At 40.4% G+C, this 21,500-nt stretch overlaps 2 protein-coding genes across 2 annotated transcripts; both read right to left on the minus strand.

Annotated features, from left to right (window-relative positions):
* Nucleotides 1-1,259: 1,259 nt before the first annotated feature.
* hspa1b (heat shock protein family A (Hsp70) member 1B) lies at nt 1,260-3,179 on the minus strand. Its single transcript, XM_030784357.1, has one exon. The coding sequence runs from the start codon at nt 3,177-3,179 to the stop codon at nt 1,260-1,262; it is 1,920 nt and encodes a 639-aa protein (XP_030640217.1).
* Nucleotides 3,180-3,663: 484 nt separating this feature from the next.
* Nucleotides 3,664-20,128, minus strand: ahcyl1 (adenosylhomocysteinase-like 1). The gene is made up of 17 exons (XM_030785224.1): nt 19,949-20,128; nt 13,305-13,422; nt 12,342-12,485; nt 10,948-11,048; nt 10,469-10,571; nt 10,093-10,187; nt 9,775-9,881; nt 9,496-9,612; nt 9,295-9,358; nt 9,073-9,161; nt 8,711-8,781; nt 8,082-8,176; nt 6,461-6,559; nt 6,303-6,371; nt 5,928-6,006; nt 5,689-5,809; nt 3,664-3,790 (listed from the first exon to the last, which is right to left on the minus strand). The coding sequence occupies exons 1-17, from the start codon at nt 20,126-20,128 to the stop codon at nt 3,664-3,666; spliced, it is 1,779 nt and encodes a 592-aa protein (XP_030641084.1).
* Nucleotides 20,129-21,500: the final 1,372 nt, after the last annotated feature.

Here is a 21,500-nt window from a genome sequence, read left to right on the forward strand (position 1 = left end):
ATAATATATTCCCTAGTAGTACGCTGTGCCCTCAGATACAAAGGGGGGGAATGAAATTACGCCTAAACCCTCTGTGATGTCTCAAATGTTCTGTCTTTTATCATGACGTACCTGTTTTTAATGTAGGCTCCGAGGCCAATTTGTGTACTTGAATCCCAGCAACTTTTAGACTGAACTAGTTTGTTACTGGTGTGTTATATATTGCCATCTAGTGTTTCTTTAGGGTAGCGGAGATAGGTCATAAGCCTTTGCTTTCAAACTCCTTTTGTTGTCAGGTCTGCATCTGAAAATTGGCATAACACTTTTGCTGTTTCCAACACTCTTTCTTTTTCTGAACGCGAAAAAAAATTTGGTAGAGCAATATTCTGTAATCAGTCCCAGTTTTTCAGAGAAAGCGATTCGGCTGGTTGGATTTCTGTTGTCTGTACTGATCTGTGTGTGAAGATTAGATAGGTTTTAGCAGCCTGCACAGATTGGATGGCATTTTCTGGATGGCATTTTTTACTCACCCGGCGTGCTCTTGGGGAAGTACTCAGGACAGAGCAGAGACGAGTAGAGTATGCTGCCTACACTCCATTCATGGAAGTGTGATGTGTAAATATAATGATTACATTAATCAGATCACTAATGCCACTAATGTTTATAATGTTAATTCAGTCTGACATGATTTCTGATCATAGGCAATTTTCTCCCTTATGAATAATGATGCCTATCCTGACATAGATGTTAGTCCACAAGTATAACTGTATTATATGCTTTACATTTTGTTGGAAATGTATATGCTGATTTATGTGTAAAGTGTGTGGTACAACACTGTTTACACATTTGCAGAATTAGATGTCAAGTTACCTATTTTGTGGTTTCTCAGATGTAATCCTAATTTATTTGTTAATTCATTTTTGAAGTACAAGACAAGAAATGCACCAAATATGAATATTTCATTATTTTATTAAAAGTATGAAGTTCAGCGTAGAACAAATATATTAATTTTTTTAAAAAAGCATCAATAATAGGTAACAATAGTGGTAGAGGAACACACTTTCATAAAAAGGGAACGCATTTTATCCTTATGGGAAGAGAGAAATCATTCAAATTAAATCAAAGTTGACAAACAAATATCACAGCCTGGCATCTTTATACATGTAAATTTGGCAGCTGAAGCTAAGGAAGCACCAAATGTAATGACATCCTCATATAAAGAAAACTGCATTTTTGTGCAACAGTTCCATAGTGCAGAGCAGTCATTCAGTTCATTGCTTTCAGTCCACCTCTTCAATGGTGGGACCCTGAGAGCCTGAATCTGCCTGGGCTCCACAGCCAGCGGGAGGTACTCCTCCTTGGTACAGTTTGGAGATGATGGGGTTGCACACGCTCTCCAGTTCCTTCTGGTGGTGCTCATACTCCTCTTTTTCAGCCAGCTGGTTGTTCTCAAGCCAACTTATGACCTCCTTACACTTGTCAACAACCTTCTTCTTGTCCTCCTCGCTAATCTTCCCCTGAAGTTTTTCATCCTCGACACTGTTCTTCATATTAAAGGCGAGGGATTCCAGAGAGTTCTTGGCAGCAATCTTCTCTCTCTGGACCTCATCTTCAGCCTTGTACTTCTCCGCTTCCTGCACCATCCTCTCGATATCCTCTTTGCTCAGGCGACCCTTGTCGTTCGTGATAGTGATCTTGTTCTCTTTACCAGTGCTCTTGTCCACTGCAGAAACATTCAGGATGCCGTTTGCGTCAATGTCAAAGGTCACCTCAATCTGAGGCACACCTCTTGGTGCTGGAGGAATACCTGTGAGCTCAAACCTGCCAAGCAGGTTGTTGTCCTTAGTCATGGCCCTCTCTCCCTCATATACTTGGATCAACACACCTGGTTGGTTGTCAGAGTAGGTAGAGAAGATCTGTGTCTGTTTGGTGGGGATTGTAGTGTTGCGTTTGATGAGGGCAGTCATGACTCCTCCAGCTGTCTCAATACCCAGCGAAAGTGGGGCAACATCCAGAAGCAGTAAGTCTTGGACATTTTCAGAGGTGTCACCCATGAGAATAGCTGCCTGAACAGCCGCACCATATGCCACTGCTTCATCTGGGTTTATGCTCTTGTTCAGGTCCCTGCCGTTAAAGAAATCCTGCAGAAGTTTCTGGATCTTTGGGATTCTTGTGGAGCCACCAACCAAGACGATGTCGTGGATTTGAGATTTGTCCATTTTAGCATCCATCAAAGCCTTCTCCACAGGTTCCAGTGTTCCCCTGAAGAGTTCGGAATTCAGCTCCTCAAAGCGAGCCCTTGTGATCGACGTGTAGAAGTCAATGCCATCAAATAGAGAGTCAATCTCAATGCTGGCTTGGGAGCTGGAAGATAAGGTTCTCTTGGCCCTCTCACAGGCAGTGCGAAGTCTCCTTACTGCCCTCTTGTTTTGGCTGATGTCTTTCTTGTGTTTCCTCTTGAACTCTTCGACAAAGTGTTTGACCATGCGATTATCAAAGTCCTCTCCTCCAAGATGTGTGTCACCAGCTGTAGCCTTGACCGCAAAGATTCCATCCTCAATCGTCAGGATGGATACATCAAAAGTGCCTCCACCGAGATCAAAGATTAAGACGTTGCGTTCGCCTTTCCTGCCTTTGTCCAGTCCATAGGCGATTGCAGCTGCTGTGGGTTCATTGATGATCCTGAGAACATTAAGCCCGGCTATTACTCCAGCATCTTTGGTGGCCTGACGCTGTGAGTCATTGAAATAGGCTGGAACTGTAATGACTGCATTGGTGACTCTCTGTCCAAGATAGGCTTCAGCAATTTCCCTCATTTTGACAAGGACCATGGAGGAAATCTCCTCAGGGTAGAATGTCTTGGTCTCTCCCTTGTACTCTACCTGAACTTTGGGCTTACCACCGTCACTGACCACTCTGAATGGCCAGAGCTTCATGTCAGACTGCACAATAGGATCATTGTACTTTCGGCCGATGAGGCGCTTGGCATCAAATATTGTGTTGTTGGGGTTCATGGCCACCTGGTTTTTGGCAGCATCTCCAATGAGCCTCTCTGTGTCTGTGAAGGCCACATAGCTGGGCGTGGTCCTATTACCCTGGTCATTTGCAATGATTTCCACTTTTCCATGCTGAAATACACCTACGCAGGAGTAAGTCGTACCCAGGTCAATTCCAATGGATACTCCTTTAGCCGATGACATCTTTGTGATCTCTCTGAATTGTCTTGAATCTGATAAAAAAAAAAGATCTATGAGTTTTCTTAAAAGTCACACATTTTTTAAAATACATTCCTCAAAACGCCTTTACTTTAAAAATTCATAATTCTACTCGGCCCAAGCTAACTAACATCAAATCTTGAAAAGTCTAAAATCACTGCAAAATCTAACTGTACTGACACGAAAATGAGTGATACGGAAAAGCAATAAAAAATACTTTCTACTGATTCGACAAACTTTAAAGACTAAATATGTTATCGGTATATTTAAAACCTCATCAGATTAACCGTAATGAATAAAGTGTAACGTGCTACTTACAAGACTTTGTAGCTGTACTTCGCGTTGCTTTAAATCCGCTTCTCTCTTGCAACCAGCTTGAGAAGTTGGCTGTTTTATGTTCCATACACTGCGCGACGCTGTTTCATTTATACTCCCAATGGTGGTTCTAGAACTGCCAGATCTCTCGATGCTATGACGAGCGTGTAACTTTAGAGGGTGACACTGCGCTCGTGAACTTTCCAGACACTGATCGTTCCTGAACATGCCACTGCTCCTGCCGAACACGGCGGTTTCGTTTTATGGCCGGCATGGTACTGCTGTGAGCAAATTATGGGCGAGGTTACAACCATTGACTTTAAAATGCAGATTATGAGACCGAACGACAAGCCGCATGGCTATTATCGTGAAGCACAACAAATGAACACTCCTGTGAATTAAATGATAAAACTTATTTTTGATGTCTCATTTGTCTGGGTCTGTATTTTAATTCATTTAAGGTTGATTTGGAAATGGGAGGGCTGTAAATGGGAGATTTGTCAGTTGTAACACTTTTTTACGTTTTCCTGTTTCAGTTGACTAGAAGGATTACACCCATACGCGTAAGGTACTGAACCATAATAGCATTTATTAAACATGAGGAATGTTTCATGACTTCAAAAGGCAGCACCTATTCAGACAATGAAATGACCGGTGGCTTTGTTGATAAAACAAGGTTAAGTACTGTAACATAAAACTTACATTTATAACATTTTCAGTGGCTCTATTAAAGATAACCCTTTGACTCCCAGACTGACCTCAGAGTCAGTTTGTTTGTGTATGTGTCCAGTAAATATTGCGTGTTCTAATATCAATGACTGTACTCACAGTGGCGTTTACTCTTGGTATTTTATATTTTCACTGTTGCATCCTGGGATTGATATAATTCCACCAAAAAGCCCCCCTTAAAAAGCAACTGCTCAACACAGTCGCGGGTATACAGCAAATAATAGTCTTATGGCCAGCGCAGCTGGAACATTCCAGATGAGTGGGGTTATATTACAAATACAGAACAACATAGACGCTGTACACTCATTTGCGTCTGTAGTCCCAGAGCACATATAGTATTTCAGATACTCCAAATAGTGGAATATCCCATCAATATGATCCAACTGCTATGAGAGGTGAGAGAAAAAGAGAAGAATCTTTAAGCAAATGAAATCTAAAAGCCGTGTGATCAGAACCAAAGATGACAGAAGATCAGTGTGACATGATTAAATCCTTAGTCACAACGCTATAGCTTGGCACCACTTCATAGCTGTCTTCAGAGAGAATGCGTCCTTTTGACGATTTGATTATAAAGGCTGATTACAGAAAACTTTTAAGACATCGTAATGTGCTACCATAAGAAAAATGAATGACAGTGACATGTCACATACACATTTATTTTGGTCTCATACACGTTCTTATGCTGTACTTTCAAGATAAAAAATAAAATCAACAGACGACAACATTCAGTGACATAATGTTTCTTTGTTGAAAACATGAACAGTACGTCAGAAAACACCCCTCTCTTCCTCCAGGACCGTCTCATCATCTCAGGTATGGGTCACTGGGATTCCCCTCATTTTAATACCTGTGAATTATTCATGAACATTAGATGACCTTCCACTGCTGTGATACAAATCGTATGTATGTGTGTGATACTGAATTACTTTATTATTTACTGAATTTGACTTACTTATTTAATTAATAATTAAAATCTCTAGTTTCATGTAATTGTAAGTGGCAGGGTGTGCTGAGACAATATTAAATAGCCTCAGAGGTAAACATTATCTCTTATGAAATCACGTGTTGCAACAGGATGTTCCATTCACTGACAGCAGGGGGCAACAAATGACCACGTTGTCATACTCTAATGCAAAGATACTGTCACATGGATAATTGAAAAAATTGTGGCCCTGCTTAAATGTCCTTTCCATGTGATAATTAAATCAAATGTCCCTTCCATGCGTAGATGAAATCATAATAATAAAAGAAATAAATTCAGTCACTGTAATACTCGAGTCATAAGATTTTCATGTCATATTTTAGAACTAAAAGGGGCCTTTGTGCACAATCATTTCAAAGTCACCCCAGTGCAAGGTGAAATAAGGTCAAATGAATCACACGTGCTAAATCATCAGCCTTTATACTGTCATGCTTGTTGGTTCTGAATAAGTTTGAAGTGGACTTGTACCTGTAGTAATTAGGTTTGAAGGGTCCGTTCTTGTTGAGGCCCATATACTTGGCCTGCTCATCGGACATCTCGGTGAGGTGAGCGTCAAAATTAGGCAGGTGCAAACTGGCCACGTACTCATCTGAAAGACACACACACACAGACAGGTGTTCTCTCTCATGACCACACTGTTTCTTTATCAGTGTTTTACATGAGGTCCTTTGTTGGATATACTTTATCCACAGCAATGGGAGGCTTACCCATCTTTTTAGGTAACAGATAGACATCCTGTTTGTAGCGGCCTTCCGGAGCATTGTACAGTTCGATCAGAGCAAGAGCCTTGAGACAAACATAAAAGCTATAAAAACGTTCTTTAAACAATGCTTATAGACCTACTGAATAATAAACTTTGATGCAGCAGTAAGACTTTCAAATGAGATAAAAAGGAACCACTAAACAATAGTTTAAAATTCATTTTTTTATAATTCTATATCAGTTTTTTTGATCATTAGTAAAACACAATAATACAAAGTCTCACCCTTTCAAATAACACTTGAAAAAAAAAAATCAGTGAATGTTGAAGCAGAAAACATCTTAAGACGTCATAATGTGCATGCGTATATGTGAATAGTAACCTGAGTTGTAGCTGTGATTGACAGCACGAATGAAGGAACAGTAGAGCAGCTGAGGTTGAGAAGCCGACCCTGGGAATAACACACGACAGGCACAAACTCAGCATCTGTCACAAGAACTGAATCATATGCAAAAACAGAGGCAAGAAGGGAAGAGATACCTCCGCCAATAAGATGACTCTCTTCCCATCGGGCCAGATAACATGATCCACCTGTGAACGCACTCTCTCCCATGTCAGCTCAGGGGTCCTCAAACTAGCCTAGAGGAGCGAAGACATGGTTAGTTACCATGCCAAGCATGAAATTACAATCGTTTGAAAAATTAAGTCATAACATGCACACAAACATATGATATACACAAAATCAAAATTTAAAGTTCCACAGTATCCTCGGTCATGACTAATACTTGATCAGTCCCACCTGACGGTGTGTACACATATCGCTGATCTGATACGTCACACTACGCTTGAAGAACAAGATTTTTTTTTTTTTTTTTTTTTTTTAAAAGTCAGGGAGGTTGAAAAGTGAGGGCCAGATGGCGGTCAAAGTGACTTGAGAGGTCAAGTTATGTTGAAATGTTGATAGGGTAAATTGTGGTGGGAGCCTAGACTCGGCGTCACATGTGACACATCGTGTTATCTTTGAAAAGATGCAGTCGCAAGAGATAGCCACAGACAGGTACTTTAAATTTAGCATACAGAAGACCAAATTCTCCATTAATCTTTTACAAGTTCTAAGTAAACACTTATTAAACTTTACGCTTGTAATGTTCAATGGTCACTCTTTCCATGTAGACGTATGAAAATTGTAGTGTCAGAGACATTTGATCAATCTAGAATACAAGGTCTGGTAACCTATTTTAAAGTTGCTTTATTAATAAACCAACTCACATCTAAATAGCTATGGAACTACTGAATAGATTTTATTTTACTGAATGAGCTATGGTAGTACAGGCGCAATATTGGTTAGTTATTAAAACAATGGGTATTCATTCAGAATATTTTTGGTGCAAGTTTGTATGTTTGTGTATGCACCAAAGCATTGTGCATATGTGTGTGTGTGTGTGTGTGTTGATGTGCGTGCGCATGTGTGCTTGTGTCTGCATGCGTGTATGCGTGCGTGTGTGTTTTGAACAAACACCATCTTCTCTAAGCTTCCAAAAAGCATGACTGATCTTATCTACATATACACATCACTCTGATTTTTCGTTTTCCCTTTCAATGTGTCCTTTTTTTTTTCTTTTTTCCACAGACATCTCTATCTCAAGTACTTCCACATCTCCCTTCAGCTTCCCTCCATCGCTCTGATATCTCCATCTGACCTCTCCAGATCATTTATTTGACTTATTCAGCTCACAACACGCCGTTGTAAAGGAATATACAAATCTCACAAAGAGGGGAGACTAAGACAGATGTAAGATACGCCACTGATTTCCTCATGTGTTTTGGTGACCAAATATTACCTCACAACAGCTTTCAATATCGCGCCGAGACAGTCCTATGGCACAGAACACACTGTACCGGCTCCTGCCAGGTACAACAGTAGACTACAGTCGACATAGCAATCACTGCTTCCATCATATCACAGGTCTGCTAAGAGCTCCCAGTTTCTGCTGTTGGAGTCACACTTTCTAAGTGGCTTTCAGGCTCATTAAGTAACCTCTGACATCAAACAATACCTGTTTGCAAACATCCTCCGTTCTAGACTTGTTAAAGCACTTGTGATAAGATTGGCACTGCAAGCCCACATTCTGAGAAGCTGGCAAGGATCCCAAACACTCACCACATCAATCTCTGTGTTAGAGTGACCCATGTTACACACAATACAGCCATTCTTCATGCGGTCCAGATGGTCTCTCGTAACCACATTCTTATTCCCTGTGGACATTAATTGAAACGGTCACATCATATTTTATTGGTTGGAAGCATTAAAAATGGGTAGATTGTGCAGTCTTGTGAGGGATAGGACAGGGGTTTTAGTGGGGTTTTTTTTAAAGAAATGAGTGTATAAGACTGATACTAATACTGAACAACAGTCACAATAAATCACCCCGTGTAAGGTAAACACTCCAGCTAAACTGACTGGGGCTTCAATTTTTACAAGAAAAAAAAAAAAACACTACAAACTGGCTATTGACATCCTTTCTTGATAAACAAAGCCTAAAAGATCCTGGAAAGCATAGCAGTCATGACTGTAATACTCTCCCACTTTCCAGCAACTTGTGACAGATGTAATGCAAACATTGGTCTTTCTAAGAATTATTTAAACAGTCCCTAGGCTCAGAGATACCAGAACTACATTATAAAAGGATATGAATACAAGGGCATCAGGCTGAATGTTTCAGTGTGCTTGACCATGGCTGTAAAAATGGCTAAATCTGAGATCTGAGAGTGCAAATCTTCTAAGCTCACCTGTGCAGGTTATGACAACGTCCATTTGGCGTACGACTTCAGTAAGCTTGACCACACGGAACCCATCCATACTACAAACAGACAAAATCCAACAAAGAAGCATTAACCATAATCCTCTGTTTACTATACACTGCACTGCAATAAAATACAAGATTTGAACTTGAAGTCCCCACACAAGTTAATTTTTCTCTGGTTCAATACATGACACACACTAGCGATTCAAAAAGACCACACGGTGAAGGGTCACTCGGAAAATTCAAGAAAATCACATGGTTCCATGGTTCTCTGTAGCTTAGTGGGTAATATTAACCCAGACCAGGGTCCATGTGAAGAAATGATGATGTTTTTGTTGTCTGTCTTACCAAGCCTGAAGGGCACAGATAGGATCAATCTCCGTGATGCACACAATGGCTCCCAGTGCTTTCAGAGCAGTGCAGCATCCCTTCCCAACCTCCAGAACACACCACAGAAAAGCCAGTAAGTTTATTATTGTGGATACGTATGTAATTCAATATTCCAAACAGACTTCAAAAAGAGCTGTCCGATGTGTTGGTATGTTCTGAAATCCAGTGACATTAACTAACCTCTCCATATCCACAAACCACAACCTGCTTCCCACCAAACATTACATCAGTGGTCCTCTTCAGACTACAAAAGCCACATGTGAAATCAGAATGATAAATTATTAAAGAGCATTAGAGTCTAAATATCAATGACTTGTAACTAGACCGAGCATCAAAGACAACGATTAGCCAAATCTGTTAGCAAAAGGGAGTGTTGCTCACCCATCTAAGATTGACTCCCTGCAGCAGTAGAGGTTGTCAAACTTTTGCTTGGTGACCGAGTCATTCACGTTCATGGCAGGAACGCAAAGCTTCCCTGCCTTGGACAGCTGGTAGAGCCTAAATATGGGGACAGGTAAGAGAACCATTTAAGATATGTCAGTTTGCAACTGCATTGACCAGACAAGGTCAAATGCTCACGCTGATATTAAAGTAAACTTTTTTTGTAAGATTTGGATGGCATGTTGTTTATAAGCTGATTACAGAGTCAAGCAGTGTTACCTGTGCACTCCAGTTACACTCTCTTCAACGATTCCTCCAACCCTCTTAAAAACACTAGGGTACTTCTTATACACCCAGTGTGTCAAGTCCCCACCGTCATCCAGGATCTAATAGCAGAATAACAGGGGTGCGCACACACACACACACACACACACACAAACACAATTCACGATCGAAAAACCAACTGCAAAAACTATGAGGTCATTTAGATCAAAGGTTCTTTTCTTAACCCTGGTGAAAGCCTTTCAGATGTATGTACTGAACTACACGCTATCAGACCTTGCGGACCAAGGTCATCAGGGTCGGGTAAGAGTGTACCATGTTTGCCTGCCACCCCTCCATGTTGACACAGCGGTCGATGCACCACCAGAAGTCGTCCTCCGACTCTCCTTTCCAGGCAAAAACAGCCACACCTTAAAGATAAAGTTAAATGGGAATTTGAGTCATGACCACAAAAAAGTTCCTTGTGGTGTGATGTCTCCTCTTTCACATTTTCTCTGATAAACTTTATCAAACAGTAATGAAACTACATTTTTAACTCTACATATATATATATATATATATATATATATATATATAGGCCTACAAGTGTAACTATGACTGTAGTTAAGACCCCAAACCAATTTGCCTTCCAGTTCCAAACAGTGTGCTGACTGCGACTGTGTTTCTAAGTCATTGGCTTTCGGTGGCTTACCCTTCTCTGCCAAAGCTGCAGCTACTTCATTCTGAGTGGAGTAAATGTTACAGGCAGTCCAGCGACACTGGGCCCCCAAAGCCACCAGCGTCTCAATCAGGACCTGAAAGAGACCAACGCAGCCGGGCAAACATGTAGTCATACAGGTATACACAAAAAAAGCGATACATTCCGACACTTTCACTTTGGTCCTATAAAGGATTTTTATCGATTTACTTATGTGTTTGTTTGTTCACTTGTGCATCTTTTTGTTTGTATTTTTTATCTACATTCATGCGTGCAGTCATAGACAGGATCTGTAAAATGAAAGCTGAAAGCTGAGTTGAACCCAACTGAAATAAGAGTGTCTTTTTTGGGAGTGTTCTGCTTGGGAGTGCACTCTTTGAGGTACTGTTCCCTATAGAGGAAGTAAAGCACTTTGTAAAAATGTGTGCCCTATAGAAGGAGCGTACATCATTCAGGCAGGAGAGAGGACTTACTGCTGTCTGTGCAGTGATGTGAGTGCAGCCAATGATTTTAGCCCCTGCAAGTGGCTTCTCCCCCTGAGCCCTCTTCCTCAGAGTCATGAGTGCAGACATATCTGTCAAAGCAAAAGCACAGCCAAGGAACAGGCACTCAGACATTCACTGATTTGAAATGACATCATTTCTGTAATATCCAGTCTGTGATACATCCAATAATAATAATAATAATAATAATAATAATAATAATAATAATAATAATAATAATAATAATAATAATAATAATAATGTTGTTCTTGTTCTTGTTCTTGTTATTACATTTCAAATAAAACATCCTAAGGCCAGAGGAACCACTCTAATAGTGTGTATGTATGAAAGAGGAAAAGACTATAATTCCCAACGAAGGCCCAAAGGCAATTGTAAAGACCCAGTGACCAAAGCTGATCAGATGACATCAGCATCTGCCACAGTGTCTGGCTGCAGTGATAAGACTAACACAGCAAAGAATGAAATGAAAATGAGAAGCAGTAGCCGCCCATATCAGAGAGAGACAGCGCCTTTGTTCTGATGGTTAAACAGAGAGGATAGAAGAAGAAACCGTGCCACCCCAAACATACATGGCAGCCAATCTTGTGTGAAACTAGAGAGCACAGTCTCTCCCACATAAACAGCTTTCACACATTCACTCTCCTGAGAGGGCCTGACAATAACAGCTGTGTTGTAGTCTTGCCACTGCAGGTCACTTACAGGCATCCTATTCGTCTTTCAACAAGACCATGACCAGACGGAACGACAGAGTTCCCTTTAAACCACAATGGAAATATCATCTCTCAGTTTTTAAATACCCACTGTCACTATGTTATCTTTAGTCCAACATCAAATCTATCAAGTGAATATAAAATACTTTCGTTTTTAATCTAATTTGCAGATTGCATTAGGCCCTTATTTTGGAACAAACTCCACTCTGTTCACAAGGCATTAAAAATCTACTCAGTGCATGGAATTCTAGGAATATATCATGTACCCGACAGATCTGAGAGACCAGTCAGCGCTGACTCAGGCACTGTGCAGTGAAATGAACATATGCATATTAATCATTCATTTGCAGAAGTGCAAGGGCAGCAGAATGAGGAGCGAGAAACCCAACATGGTATAATATAAGAAGCCTTGAGAAAAAAATTCCATATTCAAATTCCTAGTTTCTGCATGCAGTTTCTTTACTGCATTGTCTATCATTCTCCCTGTCTATTTATCATTCTTTACAGTCTCTGTTCTTGATCTGTATGTTGCAGTCAGACACAATAAGTTTGGCATCAAAGCAACACGTCACAGATCTAATATCATGGCCTGGTGATCTAACAGCAATGAAGAAAATAGAGCTTTAGAACAGTTCTTCGTGAAACTCCCTCTACCTTGCTCTGCGATCTCGATCTCTCGGCGACCGAATTCGGCCTGCTTGATGTTTTTCACGCAGAAGTCAGTGCTCCCCTTGGAGTTCACCTGGGTCTTCTCCCGGGGAGAAGTCTCATCGTCCGAGCTGTCAGTGTACGATGCCGCTAGAGATAAGAGCGAACATGGCAAACTATCATGTCTCATTGTATGACGTAAGCAGGATACTGCACCCGAAATGAATGATACCTAAAAGAAACTGGACATCAATCACTTTTAATCCATTTTTTTTAACCTTCTTCATCCCAATTTGGAATGGCCAATCACCTATGTTGTTGTAAGATTGTTGGCATGATCGCTGTGCCAGTCCAAGAGGGTGAGGATGCACCCAAATACATGCGAAATCAGTCTCTTCTTATCACTTGCCAGTTAGCAAGCATAGCCATGGGAACTCAGCAGGGGTTGAGGACCTTACTATTCCCTTAGATTCGTCTGTAACCGCGAAGGCAACGGATCACAGCTAGGAGTTACTGAAATACAACAACAGGGACGTGTACTCTATCCATCTGACCCTCTAAAAACACGGCCAGTTATATTCCTGACCCAGACAGGTGAGATCTGAGTTTGCGACCTCGGCAATGGGGGGCTGGCTAATTTGCTGTTATGCCAGCTGAGCATACGTGCCATAATTACACTACTGGATTAGTAATAGCTTCTCTTTGTAATGGTTTCTTTTGGAGCTGATATTTAGGTTATGATAGAGATAGTCAGAGTGTAGGAATGAGGCACATGATATCAGAGGGCACTACTAGGTGACCAGCTTTACCCGACTGAGACGACAGATAGTGTTTCTTGGTTATTTCTGCTCTACACCTGAAGAATGCTCTCAGCACCTGGCTGTGACTGATATGTGTTGGCTCATTTGACATAGGCTGAATCTCTAACCAACTGGAAGCTGAGGTATAACTGATAGAGCTTTCTCTCACCTGAACTGTAGCTGTCTGTGGAGGACTGTGACATAGATCGAGAAAGAGATCTTCGTCCCGTCTTGGTGGGGAACTTGTTGAACTCCTGTTTATCCTCCTGGTTTGCAAACTGGATTTGCTGCAGCAAAGAGAGAAGAGAGAAGATGGGTGAATTAAACAGTATAATGACTCCTTGAATAGTCCTACACAGACAGACTGCTACACACCGATCAGAAATGAGAAATGAGTCTGACTTTTTCAGGTGGACGGTTTACGTGTTTTTAATCTGACTGAAAAATGTCAATAGAAACACTAATTTTAAGGGAGGGGCTGAAATCTAAAAATAAAACTAATTGGCCCTCTATTTTCACAAGTACTAACGAAAACACCATGGACATCAACTCCAAAAAGCAAAGTTCCAGATACTGACAGAGAGCAAGCAGCGCAAAAATGTGGGCATTCTACGAGTGTTTGATTCATCTATCCTCCTTTTTTTTCAAACAAAGCCTTAAATATCATTAAACTAGAACTGACTGAACTACATAATCACAAAAGGGATTTTGCATTTAACAATAAGTGGATTACAGATTAATATAGTGGTGGATCCGATGCAAACTGACATTGGCTATCAGCATCAGCAGGTCATTTAGTACAGCCTAAGTCTGGTCTTGTTACTACATAATGGATTGTGATGTGAGTGTGGTGAATATTTAGTCCTACATGGAGCTGAAAAGGAGCTGACAGGGAACTAAAAGCCACTCTAACGAACCCTTTTCAAGTGACTGCACAGCTAAGCGTTAAAGCTAAAGCATTCATGACAACCCACAGTATCGGTTATTAAAGTTTTCCTTGAGGGAAAGGAGACATTCATCTGCGCTCTGTTCTCTTTTTTTATGAATTAGGAGGTTAAGTTATAATTACACACAAAACTAAAAAAAAATAAATAAATCTTGGTTGGGTTTCACCTCAGTTACGTGGAGATGAATTAGTCAGCTATAGGTGTTCTATTTTCGAAACAAGCTTTTCCCTTTACTCATTTATGTTTAATTCAAACATACAAGATCCTCAACTGCTGACACGGATCAGTGAGCCTGCTTCAAAAGCATTTCTACAGAATACGCATGTCGGATTCCTATGCAGATACCACGAACAAGCGGTGGTTTGAGTCATTCCTGTGCTTATGAATGGTGACTGTTAAACTCTGCCCTAAAATTCTTATGTTTAATTTCAGTTCATATGCTTTTCAGTGCATAAACACTATATGGAGTAACACACTAAAAATCAGTGCTCTTAATAACGTAAGATTAGCAGCAGATAATCTGCATGAGACCCGGAAATGAAAAGGAAATGAAAAGATGGCGACATAAGCGAGCATTCAAAACATTAAATGTCATTAAATGTTGAGTGCTAACTGTAAGACAAATCACATTGTTCACAGGAAAGTGTCTCTGTGGTCAGCGCTCATGTCATAGCCTTGGAGAGAATGAGAGATTACATGACTCCCTCTTTTTCACGTTCTCTCTCTCTCTCTCTCTCTCTCTCTCTCTCTGTGTGTATATCTCACTGCATGCCAGCTCATGTATGTGTGTGTGTGTGTGTGTGTGTGTGGAACAGTTTGCTCTCCCTGGGGACATGGCAGGTTGACAGACATGTCATTGCTTACATAGATCACCACCAGGCACCGAAAGCAAACACTTCCCTCCGTCTGCTCAGGATTTGATTCTTTTGATGCATGACTGCAGACAATAGTTTCTCCATGTTCACATAAATATTGTAGCAATTCAGTTACAGTGAACCTTAGCCCTGATATGGCTTAAACCACCTGGGCATTTTTTTCTCTCTCTCTCTCTCTCCATAATACTTGCAAAAATATGCATACATCCATATGTATAAAAATAAATTTATACATATATATATGTGTGTGTATATATTGGATTTTGATCTCTGACTTTGAGATTTTGTCAGTGATGTTCTAGGCGGTACCCAAGAACCAGACAGAATGTTATGATATTTGTTTTTACTGAAAACTTTTTGACAGTCCAGCAAAAGTTGACAAAACACACAGCCGGTGTTTCAAGGAAAAAAAAAAAAAAAGTTCAGGAAAAAAAAAAAAACACCACAGTGGGCTGGGACCTCTAAAACAGACAACTATTTGGACCAAGGGTCACTAGCCAGCAGTGTTTCTCAACTCCAGTCCTGGGGAACCACTAAACTTCACATAGTGCACAATGTCAATCATCAGTAGGCTACACCTGGTTTAAAAGTAATCAGCGGATCAGTCAAATCAAATGTAGTAATGCCAAGTGTAGTGATAAGCTGTCTTGCTGACTCCAAGGGCTGGAGTTAAGGACCACCGCTATAATAATTAGCTCTTTAATAATTAAAAATTGTTTGGAGTTCTGAGAAACTCATAAAACATAAGCATTTTTTTTAAATCATTGTCAGAATAATAGTTTTGTTCTCTTATCAGAGTACTGACTCTAACCAAACTAACTTAAGCTGTGTTGATTTACAGGTCAGGCACATAAACAGTGTTAGGTTTACTTTTTCTATCATTGGAGTACCAGCATTTGCTAGTGTATTCCATGAAAGGAAAGTCTGACAATGCATTTGTGACGTAAATCCAAGTATGATCTAAAGGAAATAAAAACTTAATTGAGGGACAAAGACTGGAAAGAACAAATGCATGGCATTCATGCCGAGGTCATCTGATACTATCTTCACAACACATCCCAAAACAGTCTTTGCGATAACTAGACGTTTATAGTGGTGTATATGTTAAACAAATGACATGGATACATGAGCATGGGGGGTCTGATTACAGAGATAAGACCCAAAAGAAATAGTCTAACTGTACTTTCCACATCCAAGTTCCCACAATTTGCAACAGGAGTGCTTGTATTTTTCCTAAGAAATCAATCTGGAATCATCTTAACAGAACAGACCCATCAGGTGTACTTTCCTCTGTGTACATGCATCTGTTTGTCCATAGTAAAGTCTTCATTTTTGATGGTATGACAAAAAAATGTCAGCTTTTCCATTTCACAGGACCACACAATTATGTGACAACATATTGCCACTTCTTTTGTCAAAGCCCTGCATTTTAAGTGGTCTCAAAAATGCATTTCCTTTGATTAGCAGTCACACAAACTATAGCTCCATCTCCTCATTTAGATCTAAGTCTTTGAAAAATACTTAGAAGGTCACATATGCATACATATATAAATATATATAGATATCCCCTGAACCTAAGACACTCACAGACACACACACATACACACAGACACACACATACACACACACACACACACACACACACATATATATATATATGTGTGTGTGTGTGTGTGTGTGTGTGTATGTATATGCATGCATACATACATACATACGTAAATCTTGTATCTATGTATGCGAGTATATGCATGAGTAGAATCATTCAAATTGAATAAAAGGCGGCTGTGATTGGGCCATAGAGGACATGATGCTATTGCACTCACCTGGTGGGAGATGTTTCTCTGCTCCATAGCTCCTGTCTCCTGTCTCCTAGTCTGTGCCACTATATATTATTGCTCTGAATATGTACTACTAGTGTGGTCAGACTGACAGAGGGAGGTTCCTGAGGACTGACACGACTTTCACTTCTGGCATCTCTCCACCTCTCACGAACCTCACCATCCCCTCCTTCTTTTCCTCCTTCTCTCTCCCTCTCTCTCTCTCGCTCTCAAACACACACACACACACACACACACACTTGTGTTCTTCCTACAGCTGTAGGAGACTTAAGAATGCCTGCTCCTGGTGACTGAACTAATTCTGGAATACCAAGGGTGCACATGAATGCCTCACTGAACCAACTCAATCCCACATGCTCTCTCTCTCTCTCTCTCCCTCTCTCTCTCTCTCTCTCCATAGTGCCGCAAGACTGTACTTTCCTGCTGTGCTGCTGTGAGCTTTGTAGTCAGGCTTGCTAATAAAAAAGGAATCAGAAGGGATTTAAACCTTGTTTTCCATAAGCCTAAACCAGCAACATAACAAGCAACATAGGAATCAAGTTCAAATCAGTCCTGCACAACTGTTTAAAAATATACCCCACCTCCATGCTCGACCAGGTCACACACTCGGTTCCTCTGTATTCACCAACCCTTAACTCTCATACTAACGTACACCAACGGCCACCACCAGCTTGACCACTGAAAATTAATGGCTTTGCTCAACAATGAGCATTCACTTCAAACCTATCACTTTTCACAGCACAAAGAACAACTTCAACAATCAGCTTGAAGTCATGAAGTAACATTCTGTCTCAAAGCCAGGTGGCAGAGAAAAATGAAAGATCTTAAATTAATGGACTGTCTAAGTACCAGATGATCTGTCTGCTGGCATCCAAGTCTCTCTCTGTGTTTTTGACAGAGACCAGTGGATAACAGAGGTTAATTCAAGGTCAGGACAAGAATCTCAGCAGCAGGTAGAGCGGAGCCCCAGCTGAGTGCTGAGAATTGACCTGAGCGAGGAGGCCAGGGAAAATGTTCCTGGAACAGTCAGTAGACATGTGTCATATTTCTCAGCTTATTGCAAACTCCTCTCCCCTCCTGCTGTTACCAAAACCACTCCAACACTGGGTGTCAAGCCTCTCTGAATCTGATACTGTGATTCTGTCCACAGAAAAAATGTTCACACACCTCAACATATGTGAAGGAAAGAAGTTACACCAAATGGGGCAAAGACAATGGGCGATCTGTTACAGGCAGCAGAAACAATATGAAATGCACGAGGCAGTAAATACATGACCTACAGCTCAGAGACCTGCTGAGATCTGAAAAGATTTAATAAGTACTTTCACATAGACACCCAATAACCAGTTATCAATGATTAGTCCAGTTACGCTGAAAGAGGTTCAAAGGTAATGACACAATGGGGACAAAAAAGTGACATTTAATCAGAAAACTTATTCGGAATGGTTCTTATCAAAGATATTAAAGCTAGAGTACACAATCTTTATTGATGTTAGAGTTTTATTGCGCATAAAGTTGCTGGGGTGATTATACCCAGATTGGCATATTTAATTCAGCAGATTCTGCTGTCAGAACAGGTGGTCACTACACAAAACTCTTCAAAACAGCCTGTGTGAGTAGAGAGGGCTCATTTGCATTGAAAAGAACTAGTAAGAGCTTGTACGTGACTACAGCTACTGATAAATATTCAAGCGCTTCCACAAGGGGCTTCAAGCATTAATCTTAAAACATCAGGAGAAATATTTAAATAATCAAATTAATTTCAAAAACACATACATCAAATGTATATATATATATGTAGACAAATGTAACAGGTACATTAGCGCATTTAAGATTAAGACTAGCCAAGTACAGTGAGTTCTAACACCAACACAACCCCAAACCAGTGAGTGGGCAGAGGAGCGGAACTACTTCAGTCATGGAGCCTGTGTTTGCTCTCTCTCTCTCTCTCTCTCTCTCTCTCTCTTCAACAAACTGAGTGATGTCTGCTTTTGCACTGTGCCCTGTGCCCACATCCCTGATAATACAGATGAGAGAACACAGGCACCACTCTTGTGATGGGTAAGGAATCACTCATCAATGCTGAAAAAAAACTGACGTCCACTTTCCTTGTGTACTCTCACTCTGTACACATCTGGTGGTTGTAAGGAATTTGCAGCATCCTGAGTTTCAACGCCTGACCTGTTGCAGTCTGTTAATGTTTTGTCTTACATGCAGAATCTGTCCAAAACAGGGCAACCACTCTGGAGACACTTCACTCTAAACCACGGACAGCAGGACACTGGCTTCGCGGAAAAAAAAGGTCTAACGCATTCCGTCCTCAACCTCCCAAGACTCAAGAGGGATTCAACATACGTTTTATTCAACAAATAAACAGTTGTGTCGTTGCAGTTACAGTGCCATATAGGAGCTTTATGAATTTGGAAAACTGTTGAGTCCTTTCTGAGTACTTCTGTGAAACATTTTACTTTTTCTTTACCTGTTTGCTTAACTTTACCTCTTTACTTAGCCTCAGTAAGTAAGGTTCAGAGAATTTAAGTATGTCTGTAATTTCAGACTTAGTCAAAGTGTTCTCAAGATAAGGGCATTTGTACTATTGGCATATCACAATATCTCTTCTCACATGCTGTGCCAGCTGAAGTTTGAGGTGTGAGGTTTTTTTTTTGTTTGTTTGTTTTTTTACACGCCTTGAATAAACTGTAGTTTGTAGACAGATGTTGCTCATCATAGCCCATTTACACATAATTTACTGCTGCCGGAGTGCAGCAAAGTAATGCGCACTTACTGGCCTCATTTCGATGTACGTCGTTAATAGGAAGAATTTAAACGCAGCATTAAGAGTCAGATTGTATTTTAAATTCTGTGTACTTTACTTTCTGCTTTGAGCAAGACGGTACGTATTACTGAATCCAGTCGTCAAATCGGTAATGCATAATAAGAGTTTAAAGTCTGTCGGAGGTTAGTGGTTCAACGGAGCATCTTGTTTCCAGTTTCCGCTGCAACGATTAGAACGCCGAGGGTCCCTTCGACACAGCTATGAGAAGATAGTACAATTTAAAACCTAATCTTCAGATTGAAGTCATACGCGGTGTTTTGAGTACATGTGATAAGCTATTTATCCCAAAACATAAATCTGAATGTCCTCTAACTTACCCTCTTCACGGACTTGTGTGTAGGGACCGCAGTGAATGCGGCGGGCAGCTCACTGACGTTCATGTCGCTGTTCTTGGTACCAGTCATCGTAGAATATTTTTCCGCAACGTTTTCACTCTCTTTGAATTCTTTACTGGCTTGTTTCACCTCCAACTTCGTCTCACTGTTCGAATCTGTCATTGCAACTATAACGTTCCAACAAACCAAGAGATTTCCGATGTAACACGATTACGAATGAGGAGGCTTCATTCGCTACTGTAACCTTTCGTCTTGTCTTCTTTACTGTAGCGCTTCAACACCTTGTGTCAGTACCAAAGGCAATAAGACTATTATGTTTTGACTACAGATCAATAGCAATATACTGGAAAAAAAGTGAATGCTCACTAATATACGTGAACGCCAATGTCACTTAACTCTTAGCCGGGGACAACCACGGATCTTTCATTTGACTGTCCGATTCACGGCAAGCATCAGCTGAGGGCGGGGTTATCGATGCAAGCACCTGAACTTGAAAGCTCCGAGGGGGAGGCGCTAGTCTTGTAATAATCTCAAATGACCCATATCACATCGGCTATTCGCATTTAGTTTTAAATGTTTACGTCTCCACCGTACATGTAGTCACGCTTCATAAAACAGTCAGTAGTCTTGCAAATACATATAAACATTTCAATATCAATCTTTTAAAAATCTCTTCTTCATACAGCAGGCTAATGTGACAATATCCCTTGAAAAGGCTGAGCCGACTCCAAATACGGAGAAGCAGAACGTGTGTCGAGTACAGTTGTTACAGCTGACAACATTTAAAGACACATTTGACTCTTGGGTCCAGTGACGACAAAATTTAATGTAAAAAAAAAAAAAAAAACAATAAATTACAGAGATTTCAAAGTCTAACTTAATTTTTCATAAAGTATTTTTCGCCTTCAAGAATGAGAAAGTATTAGGAACGTCAAAAAAGATTTAAGTTTAAAAGCTGGGAGCTGAACAAGGAAGACGTGGTGCACACACAGGAGGGTCAATGAATGCAGTTGGAACTGTAACAAAAACATTTGCGTAAGAAATCTTGTATCAAAAATGTTACTCTAAAAATTAGGAATTGTACAGTGTGGATAGTACAAAACTGACTGACTTCATTAAACATAGGATTACCCCAAAGACTAAGCTCTACCAGGTTCAGAAATCTCTTCAGTGCTCTTTTGCCCTTTCTTTTCTAAACTGAGGGATGAAATCATTTTTCAAAACAGCCAAAACACACTTTACGACACCGGACTATAATGAGCTAATACATAAGAATTAGAGTCCTCCTTACAGTTACTCAGGGATTAGATCCAAGACAATACATAACTTTTTTTTTTTTTTTTAAACAATCTTCCTTTTTGTACAAGTTAGAATCTTAGAGACAAAACAAAACAAAACAAAAAAATCTCAGTTGCTGGACTATGGCTTACACTCACTACAGCTGGCTTCCACACCATAAAGACTACACAGTCGAAAGAAATAACACGACTCAACCAATCATAAAATACTGTACAGATCACACAGTAAATCGATG

The sequence above is a fragment of the Chanos chanos genome, chromosome 9 (assembly GCF_902362185.1).
Source record: "Chanos chanos chromosome 9, fChaCha1.1, whole genome shotgun sequence".
NCBI classification, from domain to species: domain Eukaryota; kingdom Metazoa; phylum Chordata; class Actinopteri; order Gonorynchiformes; family Chanidae; genus Chanos; species Chanos chanos.

Excerpts from the sequence above, each read along its gene's own strand:
- hspa1b (XM_030784357.1), bottom strand. The coding sequence starts at position 3,179 with ATGTCATCGGCTAAAGGAGTATCCATTGGAATTGACCTGGGTACGACT.
- ahcyl1 (XM_030785224.1), bottom strand. The coding sequence starts at position 20,128 with ATGACAGATTCGAACAGTGAGACGAAGTTGGAGGTGAAACAAGCCAGT. Across the intron at positions 13,423-19,948 it reads CACACAAGTCCGTGAAGAGG|CAAATCCAGTTTGCAAACCA; the intron begins GTAAGTTAGAGG and ends TCTTTGCTGCAG. Across the intron at positions 8,782-9,072 it reads ATCTGTGCCCTTCAGGCTTG|TATGGATGGGTTCCGTGTGG; the intron begins GTAAGACAGACA and ends GTCTGTTTGTAG.